Here is a 17,373-nt window from a genome sequence, read left to right on the forward strand (position 1 = left end):
ATATGACATACGGGTACGTCATATGTCCCTGAGAGGTTAAAGCAGTTATCCAGGATTAGAAAATACACAGAAAATTTCTTTATAAACAGCGCCACCCCTGTCCTCAGGTTGCGTGTGGTATTACAACTCATCTTCATTCACTTCATTGGAACTGAAGTACAAAACTCACTCCCAGACTGAGGACAAGAGGGATCCTGTTTCTGGAAGAAAGTGGCCATGTTTTTCTAATGGTGCGTTTACAGAGGCAGATTTATCTGACAGATTTTGGAAGCCAAAACCAGGAATGGATTTAAAAAGAGGAGAAATCTCAGTCTTTCCTTTATGACCCGTTCCCTGTTTATGGTATGTTCCAGTCTTTGGCTTCAAAAATCTGTTAGATAAATCTGCCTGTGTAAACACACCATAAAGCTACGTTTACACGGAACGATAATTCGCCCGATCGTACGATTAACGATGTCGGAGTAACGATTTTTCATAACGATCAGCGTTTAGACGGTACGATATATCGTACAGAAAAATCTTTTGCGATCGTTTTAAGATCGCGCGCCTGCAGCCCGGCCCCCTCTCATCCGCAGCCCGGCCCCACGGTCAACCGCAGCCCCCTGCGCTGCTCCGATCGCCACCCCCGCCGCCCCGGCCACGAGCATACCTTACCTGCTCCGTGTACCAGGTGTTCGAAATCCCCGGCTCCCCTCTTCAGTGCCTTGATTGGCTGAAGAGGAGCCGTTTGAAATTCCCGACTCCCCTCTTCAGCCAATCAATGCACTGAAGAGGAGAGCCGGGGATTTCGAACACCTGCTACGCGGAGCAGGTAAGGTATGCTCGTGGCCGGGGCAGCGGGGGCGATCGGAGCGGTGGTGGCGGGGGTGGCGATCAGAGTGGCAGGGGTGGCGATCGGAGCTGCGGTGGTGATCGAGCCGGCGCAGGGGGCTGCGGATGAGCGGGGGCCGGTCTGCGGCCGGCCGGACTTTCACGCGACGGCTGTTTACACGGAACGATCGGCGAATTTTTTGCGAACGACGATTTAAGAACAAGTTAAAAAATCAAAATGAACGATTTCTCGCTCGACGTTCGCTGCGTTTAAACGTACGATTATCGTTCGAATTCGATCGTTATCGTGCAAATTCACACGATAATCGTTTCATGTAAACGCAGCATTTAGTCTTTACAACTCCTTTAAATAGGCAAATGCACCTAAAGGCCTCTTTCACAATATGTAATTTTGATTAAACAACGGCCAATCACATTACATACTATGGAGTCCCAGTGGAGTGTACACACACTGTAGTATGTAAAAGCTTCAAAACTGCAAGCAAAGCCCAGCTACTCATAAAACACCTGTAAAAGTAAAACAAACAAAAAAAGTTCTTTACGGCAGAAAAAGATCCAAAAATAGCAAAGAAAAAAAAACATAAAATGGGAGGCTGTGCTTTATTTCTAGAAGTATGAGTCCCATAATACCGCACGGTGTGCACTGCCCTATACTAGCTTATGGCGTATGCTTACTACAATCGGATACTTTTTGGGACAAAATTCGTCGTTCAGAAAGCCGCGGTCACTACATTTGTCGCACATGCGGTAAAAGCTGCAGGAAGCCGCGCACATGCCGCAACTGCGAGAGCAAACTACTGAGCAAGTTGTGTCCGAGCTCCCCCGCGTGCAGCTGCGTCTCCTCCCGCTGAGCACGGCGCGGTACCGCAGCTCCCGGTAGCTCCCCGGCTCTGGCGGCCGCAGGTTGTCACAGGCTGCCGCCTCCCGGGAGGTGTGATGTGAGGGCTCCAGGGGGCGGTGCTGAGTCACACGGAGGAAATTACCGCCCGGGCTCAGTTCCTGCACCTCCCTGCACCGTCCCGGTCACTGGTAACCTGTGCAGCCGGTCTGGGGGAGCCCGGGGAGAGAGCACAGACTACGAGCCCTCCACCTGCCGGAGCCGGCGGCACCGGGTCACTGCGGAAACCGCTGAGAACAACGCGCTACAAGTGTGAATGAGCGGCTGGGAGGGCAGGAAGACGCGGACATGCAGGATATCGCGGACTGCCTCAGCCCGGAGGCGCAGAATGTGGTAAGAGCCCGGCCTGTCACCGGGAGGGGGGCTGTCACTGGGGGGCTGTCACCGAGCTGTCTGTGGGGCCAGCTGTCTCATCTGCTTCAGGGAAAGCCGACTGAAACCGATACTGCAGCTGCCAGTGGCTGTCACCCAGCTTTCCTAGAGTCCTGAGTGGCAAAGCTGCTAGTGACATACAGTAGGTCTCTATAGGGTGCACTGTATCTATCCTATTGGGAATTGCTATATTAGTCCTATATAGGATAGTGTATTGGACCTGTATGGGTGCACTGTAGTATCCTGCCACACCTGTAGGGCTTTGCTGTATTGGTCCTATAGGGGGAGCACTGTATCAGTCCTATATAGGGTACTATATTGGACCCATAGTGGTGCCCTGTATTGGTCCTCTAGGGGGTGTGCAACATTGGTCCTAAAGGGGAGCACTGTATTGGTCCTATAGCAGGGTGCGCTGTATTGGCCCTAAAGGGGAGCACTGTATTGGTCCTATAGCAGGGTGCGCTGTATTGGTGCTACAGGTGGGTGCGCTGTATTGGTCCTATAGCAGGGTGCGCTGTATTGGTCCTATAGCAGGGTGCGCTGTATTGGTCCTATAGCAGGGTGCGCTGTATTGGTCCTATAGCAGGGTGCGCTGTATTGGTGCTACAGGTGGGTGCGCTGTATTGGTCCTATAGTTGGGTGTGTTGTTTTGGCCCTTTAGGGGTGTATGCTGTATTGGTCTTTAGGGGTACTGTTTTAGCAGCTCTGCTTTTACCTAACATGATCTGTCACATGTATGAACAACCCCCAGAATGTTCTTTGTATGACTTTCCATTCAGGGTCACAGGAAAGCTGAGTGACAGTCCCTGTGTAAGGTTTGATACAGATTGCATTGTGTGTTCTCAGACTGATATAGACTTAGAGGGGAGGTTTAGTACAGCCCGCTCTGCCCTCCCCCATCACTTTCATAGTCCTGTTTCCTCTGCCTGTTTGGAGTTTTGTCCTGCTTCACCTGGGCAGCTGTATAAGTAACTGTCCCCCTTACTGCACGCTGGGATATTTCTTCATACAGGTGACAGGGTGGATGTTGATTTGGAGGACACAGGTGGGGGTGACCCCAGGCCTCCTCACTGTAGGGGGTGGTCATAGTTTCTCTGTCATAGTGTATCCACCCCTTGTGGTTGTGCTGAGTGTCTCTTACCTCACTGCAGCTCTCATGGTTTGTGTAACAGGAAGCTGTGTGTGCAGCAATGTGCCGGCACAGGATAAGCTGCTTCTGGCCTGGAGCCTTCTACACAATACAGAATCCTCCTCCATCCTCCATAGATTCTCATAGCATTCTCTATACCTACTTAATGAGATCACATTTTTAAAAAGTTTCTTAAAAAAAGTTTGCTGAGAGTTTCATTATGTTGCAAGGTTCCCCATCCACCCCACCTGCAGACTCTCTTACTATAATTAACATTACCAGAGTATTTCTATAACCCCAATATACTCCTCCGCTATGACAATCAGTATCTGTCACTGCTGAAGCTACATAGTAGTACCACAGTAGTACCAAGATACACGGGTAAGCCCCAGTAGTCGGGTACTGCCCTGTACCATGTATAGGTAACACACTGACTACTATCGCTTCCTGTGCTAGGCTCTGTGGTTAAGGACTGGGAAGGGGGAGTGGATCAGAGATATGCTAGGTTCTAGGGCACTGCCATAAAATCCAGGATACTCTTACAGAATCCCAAGCACTTGTTTGGAATGGGGGGTGGGCAGTCTGAAGTCACATTCCAGCAGTCACACACAAACAAGAGCTGTACGTCTGCCATAGAAGTTACAGAAAGGAAGGAACACGCTCTCTCTGCCCCTATATGTTAGTGATCATTGGGGTTGTCATCACCCAGACCCTCTCCTAACAATCACAGGGCAAAATTATCCCTTAGTACTGTCCAAAATAAAACTAGATGAGACAGGCAGAAACTGCGCCAAGGCTAGGGGGCCACACTAAATAACTACAGCTTGCTACATATGTTAAAGGGGTTATCCAATTCTACAAAAACATGGCCACTTTTCCCCCTACTGTTGTCTCCAGTTCAGGTGCGGTTTGCAATTAAGCTCCATTTACTTCAATGGAACTGAGTTTCAAAACCCCACCCAAACTGGAGACAACAGTAGGGGGGAAGTGGCCATGTTTTTGTAGCGCTGCATAACCCTTTTAAAGGGGTATGTCCACCTAAGGGCTGTATTACATGGCACAGTCTATGGCTGGGTTCACACACAGTATATTTCAGGCAGTATTTGGTCCTCATGTCAGGTCCTCATAGCAACCAAATCCAGGAGTGGATTGAAAACACAGAAAGGATCTGTTCACACAATGGTGAAATTGAGTGGATGGCCGCCATATAACAGTAAATAACTTCCATTATTTCAATATAACAGCCGTTGTTTTAAGATAACAGCAAATATTTGCCATTATATGGCGGCCATCCACTCAATTACAACATTATGTGAACAGAGCCTTTCTGTGTTTTTAATCCACTCCTGGTTTTGTTTGCTAAGAGGACCTGACAAGAGGACCAAATACTGCCTGAAATATACTGTGTGTGAACCCAGCCCATAGGAGGAAGCGAGCGCTGATCTGTCAGATTTCTCTCTGTGCTATTACACACACAGACTGCAAGGGAAGGGGGAGTTTGGTGCGGGGAGCTACGGAGGGGCTGCACGGATGATCCTCAGATGGTCTAGGCGGCCCATTGAAGTCAGCGGAGGTCTGCTGCTCCTATTACATGGAGTGACGAGCAGCAGACCGTTGCTATTGTAATCGTGATTTTTAAACCTGTTGAAAGACAACAATAAGCGGACATCGTGCATATTGGTTAATCGTGGTCTTTTAATAGATGCTATTAAAGTACGGCCAATAATCGTTTGGTGTAAAAGGGCCTTTTAGTGTTTGATATCCTATCAGTAGGATAGGGGATAACCTGCTTATTGCTGGGGCTCCCCAATTTGCAGAATTGAGGTAAAATGTGTGGCCACTATTCCATTCATTTTCTTTGGGGCTTCTAGACGGCAGATTGGCGGCAGATACAAAGAAACTGGTTCTGAAACCAAAATAATGGTATATTCTGGTATTTAGGAGCATTTCAAGCCTTTTTATCCCTTGTATCCCGGAAGGAGTCTGTTTCCGTAGACTTACAATGGAGGCCATCTCCTGCAGCGAGCCAGGGAGAGTCCTCCTGCCTATCTATGCATGGTGGGAGTGTGAACACCTAGACCAGGGATGGGGAACCTTTGTATATTTTTAACCATTGGTGCTGTAATGTTTGTATTGCACAAGGAATTTAACTCTGAAAGGTTTCTCGCACCTATGTAATTAGTGAAATCACCTGTGTATTCTGCATTTATACCTAGTAGGAGGGTTGGGCTGTAGTCTGTGAGCAAGGGCGCATGCGTCACCAGAGACTGAAGGGTGTACTGCACGATGGTGTGATTTGTCCTGTTTTTATGTGAAATTGAAATAAAGCAATAGCAGAAGTTTTACTCACAAGTGCTGGATCAAGTTGTTTCTTCTGGATGGGGAACCTTTGTCCCTCCAGCTGCTGCTGAACTACATTTCCCATCATACCTGGACAGCTGAAGGAGGCTTGGCTTTGGCTGTCCAGGCTTGATCGCAATTATAGCTTTGCAAAAGCTGGAGGGCCAAACGTTTCCAAGTCATGACCAGACCAATCAAACTTTTGCTGTGTTGCATAGTGAGGCCGGGTTCACACGCTGTAAAACACCGGCCAGGTCACAGAACGGCCAGTGTCAGTAAAGATAATCCCTACCGGTACTGCAATAGAAAGTGTGACCCAAGCAGCATTTTTCATTGTGTGAGCTGTCAGGGTTGTGCAGCCACTATTCAATGAATAGCAGCCGCACAAAACTGACATGTCAGTTTTTCCTGTGGCCTCTAAGGATCCCAGCCGGAGTATATACTGTGTGTATACACTCTGACCGGGAGTCCATTGACTGCAGTGTAACATAAATTTTCTATTAATCACAGCCATTGTTGCAAATCGGCAACAACGACCATGATTAATAGAAAATTTACATTGTGTGAACTTTTGCTACGTTTACACGGAACGATAATTCGCCCGATCATACGTTTAAATGATGCCGGAGTAACTTTTTTTGTTCATAACGATCAACGTTTAGACGGTACGATATATCGTGCGGAAATTCGTTTTGCGATCGCTTTAAGCCTATCTCACACATTGGTTAAATCGGCGAACGACTGTTCACACAGAAAGATCTGCGATTTTTTTGCAACGATCAACGACGATTTGAGAAGTTGTTGAAAGATCAAAATGAACGATTTCTCGCTCGTCTTTTGATCATTCGCTGCGTACGATTATCATTCGAATTCGATCGTTATTGTGCGAATTTGCACGATAATCTTTCCGTGTAAACGCAGCATTAGCTTAAATCTCTTCCAATAGTGATAACTCAGTGTATTGGTTTCTCCTGAAGTCTTCCTCATTGCGTGACTGCTGTCAGGTTTAATCTTGGCATGAATCAACTATGTACAAGACACAAAAAGAAGCCAACAGTTCTTGACATTGTGGTATATTGAGTTGTGTGTTGTATTAGCTGTATACAGCCTCCGCAGGGTGACGGTTGGCAGCACACATGTATGAGCTGTCTCACCGCTGTGCCCGGCAGGGTGGAGCGCTGTTTAGTTTTTGCTTCTATGCAATGGCTGAATCACTGTAGTATCTTGGCTAGTTTATTATTATTAGTTAGGTATGTATAATAACTATATGGCTGATGGAAGGGGAACATTGCTACAGTGTATCCAGTAAACAAAGCGGCTTGCTCATAGACATAATAGTTGTCAGTCAGGTTCGTACAGGTTTTTAACAACAGTCTCTCCAGCCACTTGTTATGGAGTCTTTGTCTCACACTTACGTATTTGTTGGCATTAACTTATACAACATAAAGTATCAGTATGTGTGACTAAAGTATTGTCACAATTTTGCTTTTTAAGTACAATGGAGTAACCTATGACTTATTCCAAGCAGCAGAGCGTCATGAATGCAGGACACAGGAGCCCGGATAAGTAGGTCTACTTAGTGTCCAAAATGTGACAAAATGCCGTCCCCATGGTCATACTATGTAGCGCAGATCCAAGGCTACCCCTGCAATATCTTCCCCCTGTTTCATTGCCTACTTTTATGGCGTTGGAGAAAAATGCCATTTGCATGTACTGACAATCTTGTAACTAACACAGCAAATTTGCAGTAGAATGTCTTGGATCTTCACAAGGATTATTTCTTCATATGGATTTTTTCCAACGCGTGTAAGGAGGATTGCGAAAACCCCTATAACATATACCATGGAATATTGAGGAAAGGGGTTTTCTGGGACTTGTTAAAGGGGTTATCCAGCAAAAATCTTTTTCTTTCAAATCAACTGATATCAGAAAGTTATATAGATTTGTAATTTTATGTCTATTAAAAAAATCTCAAGTCTTCCCATACTTATCAGCTGCTGTATGTCCTGCAGGAAGTGTTTTGTTTTTTTTTTTGTTTTTTTTTCCGTCACAGTGCCCTCTGCTACCACCTCTGTCTAAGACAGGAGCTCTGTCTCGGTTTTCTATGAATCCCCATAGAAAACCTCTCCTGCTCTGGACAGTTCCTGTCTCCTGCAGGACATACAGCAGCTGATAAGTATGGGAAGACTTGAGATTTTTAATAGATGTAAATTACAAATCTGTATAACTTTCTGACACCAGTTGATTTGAAAGAAAAAGATTTTCGCTAGACAACCCCTTTAATAGATAGAAACACAGTCTGAGAAGAGGCTATCAGTGGCATCAGTGTATCTGTCAGTGGCCTCACACGATGTGACTTAAAGTCCCCACAACTATCGGTAACTGCATGGTGGCATGGTTTTGGCCGCAGTGTGGAAACATAGCTTCAAGCACCCAATGGCTGTATACCTGCCTGTACTGCTTCGATAATTCTTAGTCTCCTGTCCTCCCCATACACATGAACGTTTGGCACAACCCAATGTTTCTATGTTCTCCAGGAGGAGGGGTAAGCGACAGCCAGACTGCTCTGGTGGCGGCATATTTCCAGTTGTCGTCCCCTTTGTTCTCTGTCAGTAGAGACTCGGGAGCCCCCCCTATACACCACATATACTGAAAACCAAACAAAATGCCAGTGACTGGATTGAGCTACATTGGTATAAAGTGTATGGGGACCTTATGGCAAAGCCATTGGACCCAGACGTATACTGTAAAGGGAGCATGAAGCCTTGGTTCTGTTCATTGGATAGTGGCTGGGTTACTGCAGCTCGGCTCCCATTGATAATACTAGAAGACCACACATACTACCATATTTCTGCACACTGCATATTATTGGGTTTTTTTTGTTTGTTTTGTACAGTCACTTAACAGCACAAAATATTTTTTTCTAGAGTGTATTTTCATTAGTTCAGAGTGACTCCTACACCACTGTGATAAGAGACCCCATCATGCTTTATAATACTCAGTGGCTCAACCTCAGCTATTGTATCAGAAAATGGCATACAACCTACAAAACATTGGTGGACTCTCCACTAGATTTATAAAGCAATGTGGAAGGCCCCTTTAATTTAGTCTCCAGTCCTGAACTATTTTTTTTTCTTACTAGTCAACAACAAAAACTTAAATAGAAATCTATATAAAATAACCTAGAAAAATAAGGGGTCTGCAGCATGTTTCCTGTGTGCTTTGTCCTGCACTGGGTTTGCTGTATTCTGTGACATGTAGCCCATGTTTGGTGCAGTGTTCAGGAGGTGCAGCGCTCAGTAGACATTGGCAGCCGTCCCCTCCATTTGTATTTTTGGGCGGAGGTGGAAATAGTTTATCCTAGCAACTTAAGTGCTACTGTAAAACTCCAGTCACATGGTGCAACTTTCTTATCTCCTGAGTTGTGACTTTTCTTTTTTTCCCCCTACATATTAAGGTAAAGGATATGTCACAATGACACATTCCACAGAGTCGGGGAGGACCCTCTGTTGTATGATGATGTATGGGTATCAGTTGAAGTACATTATATTAGAAAAGATTACAGCTGAAAGTTTAAAGGGGTATTCTGCCCAAAAAAAAGTTTTCATATGTTGCTGCCCATGGAGATAACATAAGTCTCCACTGTTTGTTATGTCCACTTCTGAGACGGACTCATCTGGGGTGACAGCCCGCTCAGCCAATCAATGACAATACAGCGCTATGGCCAGTGATTGGCTGAGCGGGCTGTTACTCCCAGATGTGTCTTAGAAGTGGAGGCTGGATCACTCAGCTGAGAACCCGAAGATGACATGGGAAGACACTGGGGAAGCACAGAAAGGTAAGTATAGCCTTTTTGTTTTGTTATCCTCATGAGAAGCAACATATGAAAAGTTATTTCAATATTCCTTTAAATCAACGCCTATTTTGATCCAAAGTTGAGTAATTCAGCCATTGCATTCTGCTTCAGTGTCATGTATTCATGTGTGCCAGATGCACCATAGCATAAAAGCATTAAAGACCCCAAGCATACTTTGTGTTGTAGTGCAGACCTGCATGAGGTTGAGGTGTCCCAGCTGTGCGTCTGTGTATCTGTTCCCCATCAGAGCGGGCAGTACCAGTCTCCACAAACTGGATTAATAGTGTTTGGATTAGAGGTGAAAATAATCAGTGATGATTTAGGCCAGCGTTCTCCCACCTCTGGGCCTTCAGCTGTAGTTTTGCAACAGCAGGAGAGCCACATGATGGGGAACATTGTTTCAGAATAAGGAAAACAAACAGCACCATAGCTGATCTCAGTTTACGTATGGTATTACAACTCCTGTCCATTCACTTCTGTGGGACATAGCTGAAATACTTCAAGAGGGCAAGGGTGGCGCTGTTTAACAAATAGAAGCAGCTGTGTTTTTTTTTTATAATCTTGAATAAACCCCCTTTAAGGCCATGTTCACATGGGGTATGAACATCAGGCGTGTCAAGCAGCCAATGTCTGCCATGAACATCACTTGATTTTAATTTGAATGTGGGCACATCCAGGTGTGCCTGCACTCCAATTTGCCATAGACCACTGTGTAAAGTACAGCCAGGAGCCGTACTTTACACTATGAGCACAGGTTATTTTTAGGGCAGCTCTTCACAGAACAGCGGCCGTACAAAATAGACCTGTCAATTATTTTGTGTGGCCACAGAGAACAACAGCCGTAGGGGGAGATTTATTATGGTGTAAAGTGAAACAGGCTCAGTTGCCCCTAGCAACCAATCAGATTCCACCTTTCATTTTCCAAAGAGTCTGTGAGGAATGAAAAGTGGAATCTGATTGGTTGCTAGGGGCAACTGAGCCAGTTTCACTTTACACCATGTTTGATAAATCTCCCCTATAGTGTATACTGGGTTGTATACACTACAGCCATTGTTCCATATACTGTAATGTAATTAATCACTGTTGTTTACTGAAAAAATATATTGTGTGAATGTGGCCTAAGGGTGCGTTCACACCTACAGGATCCACAGCAGATCTGCAGCAGATTTGATGCTGTGTTCAGTTATTTAAATGAAATCTGCAGCGGATCCGCAGCAGAAAATACGCTGCGGATCCGGTAAGTGTGAACGTACCCTCATTCTGATTTTGGATAGGCTGAAATACAGTACAGCCAAAATGGCTGCCACTATACCATCACTCAGCATACAGTGACAAATATGCCTGGAGATAGATCTATAACTTTACCCAACTTTCTCAGAATCAGACATAACCAAATAGTTGAGAACAATTGTGATCATGGAAAAGAAGATGAGAGCTGAAGGACCTTCTATATGGCTATACTATATCTGTGCTATACCTCTATTACGTAGTACTGTTACAGGCATACAGGGTGTCAGCAGTAGCTGTGTCATGGCAGATGGTCCCCCCGTCACTGTGCTTACAGTGCTGCTGCAGGGTTGCCACCATTATTCAGAGGTTTCCTGTGTTAGTAAAACGTGTATGTTAAATGAGTCGTCTTCCTTCCTATGGGCGTCTCTGTGAGCTCTCAGGGGCGTCTCCCAGCGTGTCTTCCTTCTGTGTTCTACCTTGTAGAGGTTTATTCTTTACTGTATAGTCTATACAAGGCTCATGATCCAGTGAATGAATGTGCAGTAAAAGGAATGATGCAAGGGTCTTGACACGTGTGTGTGTGTGTGTGTAATATATATATATATATATATATATATATCTTATGGTTTTACAGGTGCCCTCTTTAATCCAGTGAATTACTTTCAGCATTGTCGGATAACATCAGTGCTATGTATTATATGGTTATCCCACGTCACAAACTAAAAATCCCCTATTACTCAGATTTGGAAACTTGGCATTGAGGACTTCTGTATGGTGGATGATGAAGCAAGGAGTACCAGCCTCTTCCCTTCCTGCAGTTATTATACATCTGCACATTTAGTTCCTGCTTTGTGACGAGGGTTTCCGATACCCCATTCACTTGCATTGCACTGTAGTTTGCTGTGGATATTCTGCCCTAAGGGAATAGCTGTTGCTGTGCATAACAATGGGGAATTGGAAATACCCAGCAGCGGTACAAGTGTACCAGTATACCACTACTCCTGGTAAAGGAAATGATTCTGAACATACAAGTAGCCCAAAAGCACCGGGTCACCTGCAGCTGTGTGTTAGTAGTACAATAGGACATGGTAGTATTATCCTCCTTTTATAGAGCTGATGTTTCACCTGGGATTGACAACTCCATAGATTGCTATACAGCAGACACTGTGCATAAGCTGAGCCTATTCCCTGGTATAGTAGTGGGTACTGTGCCAGCCCCCTCGATACAGGATCACACAGCTGAGAAAGGTAACCTGTCACCACCTAGATGCTAATAACGTATTACACTGCAATATTGTGTTCTGCTGATGTGGAGATATGTATTGCTGTGTCACAGGTGTATATGCCCCACATACTGAAGGAAGTATGTGGGGCATATACAGTAGGAAGCCTGACAACAATGAGTCCCGGCATGTGACATGGCACTACACATAACTCTATTCGCTCCTCTATGGTCACATCTATACACCATTTAATGGTCTCCTATACAGTACTATTAAAATTTGTAGATGATGAAACAGTTTTTATTATTGTTGTACAATCAAAGACCCCAGTATGCCAGTGAGATCTGTCACCTGCTGCTGAGGTCTGTTGTGCGATTGATCCAGTCTGATTTCCATTTTTTTTGTATTCTTATGATGAAACAGAATAAAAAGTTAATGTACAATGTATGTGTCAACTTCGTCTAACGGTATGTTCACCTGGGAAAAGGTGTAGAACAGGGTGCCAGCCTTAAATCTCCCATAGACATCAGGGGAACTTGTTTTTTGTTTTATTAATGGAAGTGAATTTAAAAATGGATCAAAATGGATGCACAGAATTGCATCCGTTTCTCCATCCATCCATCCATTTTTTATTTTATTTTTTTGCAAAAATGGATGAAAAAAAACTGATTGCAAAAATGTTGTGTGAACCCCACCTTACCTGGCGGGGTATATGGATCGTATATATGGATCATGTGCTATGGAACGGACTTAGGAACTCCCAACATCATCATTTATTATGATGCCGGGAGCTCCAAAACTGTTCAAATCTTTGCATTAGTACAGTAGCACAACGATTTAAACATTTAGCTTCATTGACAGGTCTTTCCATAAACTCAAAGCTAGAGAAGACCTGCCAATCAAGCTAAGCCAGGCAGTGGAATGCAGGGTATTATCCTCCTAGACATTTCACTGGTGCTGGGCTTGGTGGTAAACTACATAGTTCGGAGAGATTAAAGCGAATGTACCATCAGGTACATTGCATAGTGTTGCATATCAATAGTACGGCCCGGTCTATTACTGAGCACCGGCCTGGGTACACGATGGTACATCCCCTTAAGCTTTCTTCCATACATACTATTTCTATATGGCCATCTAGTGTGTATAACTAGCTGTAGTCTGCTCTGTTTATAGTAGAAATATGCTTGGAACACATACAAGTGTAATAATCCAAGAAAACTCCATGTGATAATGTGTTAATAGGTTTGGCGCTTGCTAGTCCACAGATAGAATAAACTTGCTGGTCAGATTTCTACCACATTATTGTTGTCTATGCTTTTTTATGCTTTCTATGAAACTACTTTGGGGATATCAGTGATGTATACAGCCATATTTTGCATCTGGACCATAATACTCTTGCCAGAAGCTGGTCACAGTTTTTTACGTCTTTCCACATCACCAGGACTTTGACTGCTGATTCTCACACAACTGCGGTTCCATTACTGACCCCCTCCTTAGTTCATGTTCACACTGTAATTTCATTTCCACTGCCAGTGGCAGACAACTGTTCCTATATATCTTTCTGGTGTTATATGCAGAGCTTCATTATGCTTCTACATTAAGTATATTGTATAGAAGATGTTTTAAGATTTTTTCTATTTCATGTTTCCACAGGCAGAGGCGCGGTTGGCAGCCAAGAGGGCAGCACGAGCTGAAGCCCGAGAGATTCGTATGAAGGAACTGGAGAGACAGCAGAAAGAGGTGATAATATATACTACTCATGAAATCATCACTGGTTGTACACTGAGGATTATAGGAGGCATAGCTCTCAGGAGGGCAGATGGGGTGATGGCTCTGGGCCCACTAACGTGGTGGGTACATTGAGAGAGCAAAATCTAGGTGGCCAGTGCTGCAGAGACAAGTCTTCATGGTGGTCTGTTATGATTAAAGAAGAAAAGGGAAAGTGAATAACTCCAGTTGGAGAATTTGCCCCCTATAATACCTGTATTTACCTGCATTGTGATCACTTATGTAGAGCCCCTGTTGTTTGGATGCCCTTGGCAGTTTTACACACACGTTATCCAGATAGGGACCTACTTTGGCCTTGGATATGCTTTGTGCTCTCTGTTTAGTGCGGAACTCCTACCAATCAGCTGCAAACTATAAGGGAATGTATAGATAATCCAGAATGTTGGCGTGTATATAAAGTTCTTAAAAGCTACATTAGTGAAGCAATAAACCAGCACATTGCTGTTCATTTAATGCCAAGTTCTAAGTTGGTTACTAACAATACTACCTTTGGTATATCATTGGCAGTAGGCCTGTACCTGAGGGGGGAGTGCATTGTTACTTCTGCTTTTTATGAAATTAGGCAAAGAAAGATGCAGTAGAAGCTGGAAATGTTCTCTCTGATGTCTGACTATATTTATAAAGAATCCGTTTTATGTCCCTTTTTTATGTTTTATCATAATGTTTCATCCTCCGGATAAGTTTTCAATTTGTAATAGGTGGAATGCTTACACTTGATACCTAGACCATCTGTTTATGGTTCCATTCATTGTGTGTTGTGGTCTTCGTGGTTCTGGCAAACAACTTATTATCAGGGTGCTGGGCACCCCACTGATTATTTAGTGATGGTCTATATAGGCCAACTATAAAAAAAAAAAAAAAAAAAAAAAGAATCCCTTTGCTGTCAATGGCTAGTTCTACTTCCTCCTTAAAGTGTCACTGTCGTTATAATTTTCAAAATCTGAATCAACAGTAGATGTGAAATAAAGCAATTTACATTAATTTTTTGTTAGTTACCATGCTTTAAAATAAAGCTATACTTACTTGTATCCAGGTCCATTCTCTTGAAGGCAGCAATTTAGTCTTGTGCTGGAACTCCTGGCAAGTACAGTGTGTCACAGCTCAATGCGTCTGTCAATCAAATGGCGGTGTTCTCTGTGAGCGCAGATGTCTGGGATTTCCTGCGTGTGGTATTTTTTTTTTTTTTTCCCCAACCTGCACAGGCTTTGTTGTAAAATATGATAACTAATAATAATGAATGTAAATTGCAAACTTGCTTTTTTCACATCTTCTGTTGATTTCAATTTTAATGCTTTAAGTTAGGACAGCGACACTTTAAGTATTAAGTGGTACTAAAATCTTCTGGAAAGTGCTCTATATGCCTTCTTGACATATTTCAGTACTTGGTCATAAAGTTAATGGCAAATACTGGAATGTTATGGTTTGTTTACATGTCTTAAGGAGCTCCTTACCTTTATACAGCCTTCCAGAACCAAGGCTTATCTGTCTTATCACTTAAAGGAGAAGTCCGGCCAAGTACTTTTATTTTATTTTAAGGCAGGGGGGGGGGGCACATCAAAAAAATCTGGTATGTTTAGTTTTATCATTATATCCAATGGCTTTTGCTCATGTAGTGCGGGGACTTATGGGAAAGCATGAATTATATAAACGCCTGGGTGATAACACAGCGTGACACAACCTGTTGTGATATTCTGTAGTGGTAGCTGTATTTCTGTTCTGTCCTGTGGCTGTAATAGATATATACTTCTACATATACTTGTAAAGAAGATGCGATTGTTCCTGCTGCACAGCTAAGCGTAAGCCATTAGCAGGATCCCTGTGTACACACAGACATAGGGGGAAAGATACCTGTCTATATTTATCTTCTGTCTATCCAGCGCTACAAAAACATGGCCACTTTCTTAGGACCCTATTACACCAACAGATTATCTGACAGATTTTTTTAAGACAAGAGGAGAAATCACAGCCTTGCCTTTATGACCTGTTCTCTGTCTATAGTCCATTCCTGGCTTTGGCTCAAAAAAAAATCTGTCAGATAATCTGCAGGTGTAATAGGGCCCTTACAGAGACACTTAACTCTTAACACTTGTCTCTAGCTTGGGCAGGGTTTTGCTACTTAGTTCCATTGAAGTGAATGGAGCTTAATTGCAAACCGCACCTAAACTGGAGACAAGAGTCGTGTTGTCTCTGTAAAAAAAGTGGCCATGTTTTTGTAGCACTGGATAACCCCTTTAAGATCAAGGGTCGCTCTTTCTCCACGGCACAGAATGGTCCGGCTGTTCTATAAGTCCACCCAGCAACATTGTAACATGGGACTCCTTATGACCAGATGTCGAGAAACTTGTACTGTACAATACGTTCTATAGTTAGGGTAATCTGAATACAGTATGTGTTGTTATGCCAGATCCAGGAATAAGAAACACTTAACTCATTACCTGCCCATAAACAGGAAGGCCGCTAAGTGTTGTCACATTGGAGACGATTGTAATCAGGTTTACTGCAAAACTGGAAATGGAGATTTTGGCAGGACGGCCTCTCCTGCCCTTAGCCCCAAAGCTCTGGTTACTTGTAAGAGGAGTTGTCAGCACAGTCTGGTGGTGGGATACTCCAGGGTGGTCACGTGCCAGCCTGACCTGAGTTGTACTCTAAATGCTGCCAGTCCTGCCTCTATGAGACTCGGGCTGCACACTGTCTCCTGCCTTGGCTTACATATAGAAATGTCCTAGGGCTTCAAGGAGAAGCTTTACTGTGTGAGGTTACATCATGTAGTACACATATTAACACTGAGGGATCTGGTAATGGAAGAACGCAGCTTTATCTGGGACTTAGAAGCCCGGCCCTTCTTGTCGGCCCCATTGTTGGTGTAATGTATTAACTTGTTTTAGATAAGGCATGGCAAATACTGTGACGCCATTCGGCGTAGATTTAGCCTGACCTTAGCTTAGTGGTTAGGTGTCTCTCTTTTCTCCATCGTGTTTTCTATGCTTGCTGCTTCTCTCCATTTCTGACTGTCGCATTCTCTCTTTTTCCCCTCTCTCGTACAGATTTACCAGGTTCAGAAGGTAATGTTAATGACAATTTCTTCACCAAATTCTTTTATTTCCTTCTTTGCAGCCGTCTGTTTGTATCCTTGTATGTGGACTGAGTGTCCTTGTGTGAACCTTTCCCAATATCATTATTACAGATGCATCCCCTGGACCCCCACAATCCTAATAAAACAGGGGTGTACAAGTTTTCTCTAAATAATTTCTAGTCATCCTAAAAAAGTTACCACCTCTACATAGGATATGTGACAAGTAGCTGATGGGTGGTGATCTGATCCCTGGGACCTTCAACAAGAATTGGGGTCTCTTGTTATCTGAATGAATGGAGTGGCAGGATTGCCAAAGATATTCAAGCACTGTCGTCAGTAGGCCCATCATGCAGCTACTTATCAATTATTCTGTGGGTAGGTGATAGGTTAAAATCTTTGCAAAACCCCTTTAATTCCTCATACTTGTCAAGATATTAACATGCTGTCAGTGAATTTACACTTGTAGGAATCAAACCTGTATATAGCTAGTCCTGCTATCAGCTGAGAGGGGGATACTACCCTGTTTCCCCAAAAATAAGGCATAGTGGAGGATTTACAGGTTAGCTTAAAATAAAGCACCCTCCGAAAGTAAGACCCCCATGGGAAGGCGGTTGGTTTTGTCTGGTTATGCTG

The 17,373-nt window shown here is 43.9% G+C and overlaps 1 protein-coding gene across 16 annotated transcripts in view; it reads left to right on the forward strand.

Annotated features, from left to right (window-relative positions):
• LOC138800925 (leucine-rich repeat flightless-interacting protein 2-like) overlaps positions 1-17,373 on the forward strand; it is a 98,591-nt gene that overhangs the window by 55,290 nt on the left and 25,928 nt on the right. For 12 of the 16 annotated variants that reach the window (XM_069983152.1, XM_069983158.1, XM_069983163.1 and 9 more), the window contains exons 2-3: positions 13,533-13,619; positions 16,712-16,729. In XM_069983152.1, the coding sequence (XP_069839253.1) occupies positions 13,533-13,619; positions 16,712-16,729 (105 nt within the window). Of the gene's footprint in view, positions 1-1,727; positions 2,063-13,532; positions 13,620-16,711; positions 16,730-17,373 lie in introns of those variants that run through there. The other 4 variants (XM_069983165.1, XM_069983167.1, XM_069983169.1 and 1 more) reach the window with 2 other exon arrangements.

The sequence above is a fragment of the Dendropsophus ebraccatus genome, chromosome 9, assembly GCF_027789765.1.
Source record: "Dendropsophus ebraccatus isolate aDenEbr1 chromosome 9, aDenEbr1.pat, whole genome shotgun sequence".
NCBI lineage: Eukaryota > Metazoa > Chordata > Amphibia > Anura > Hylidae > Dendropsophus > Dendropsophus ebraccatus.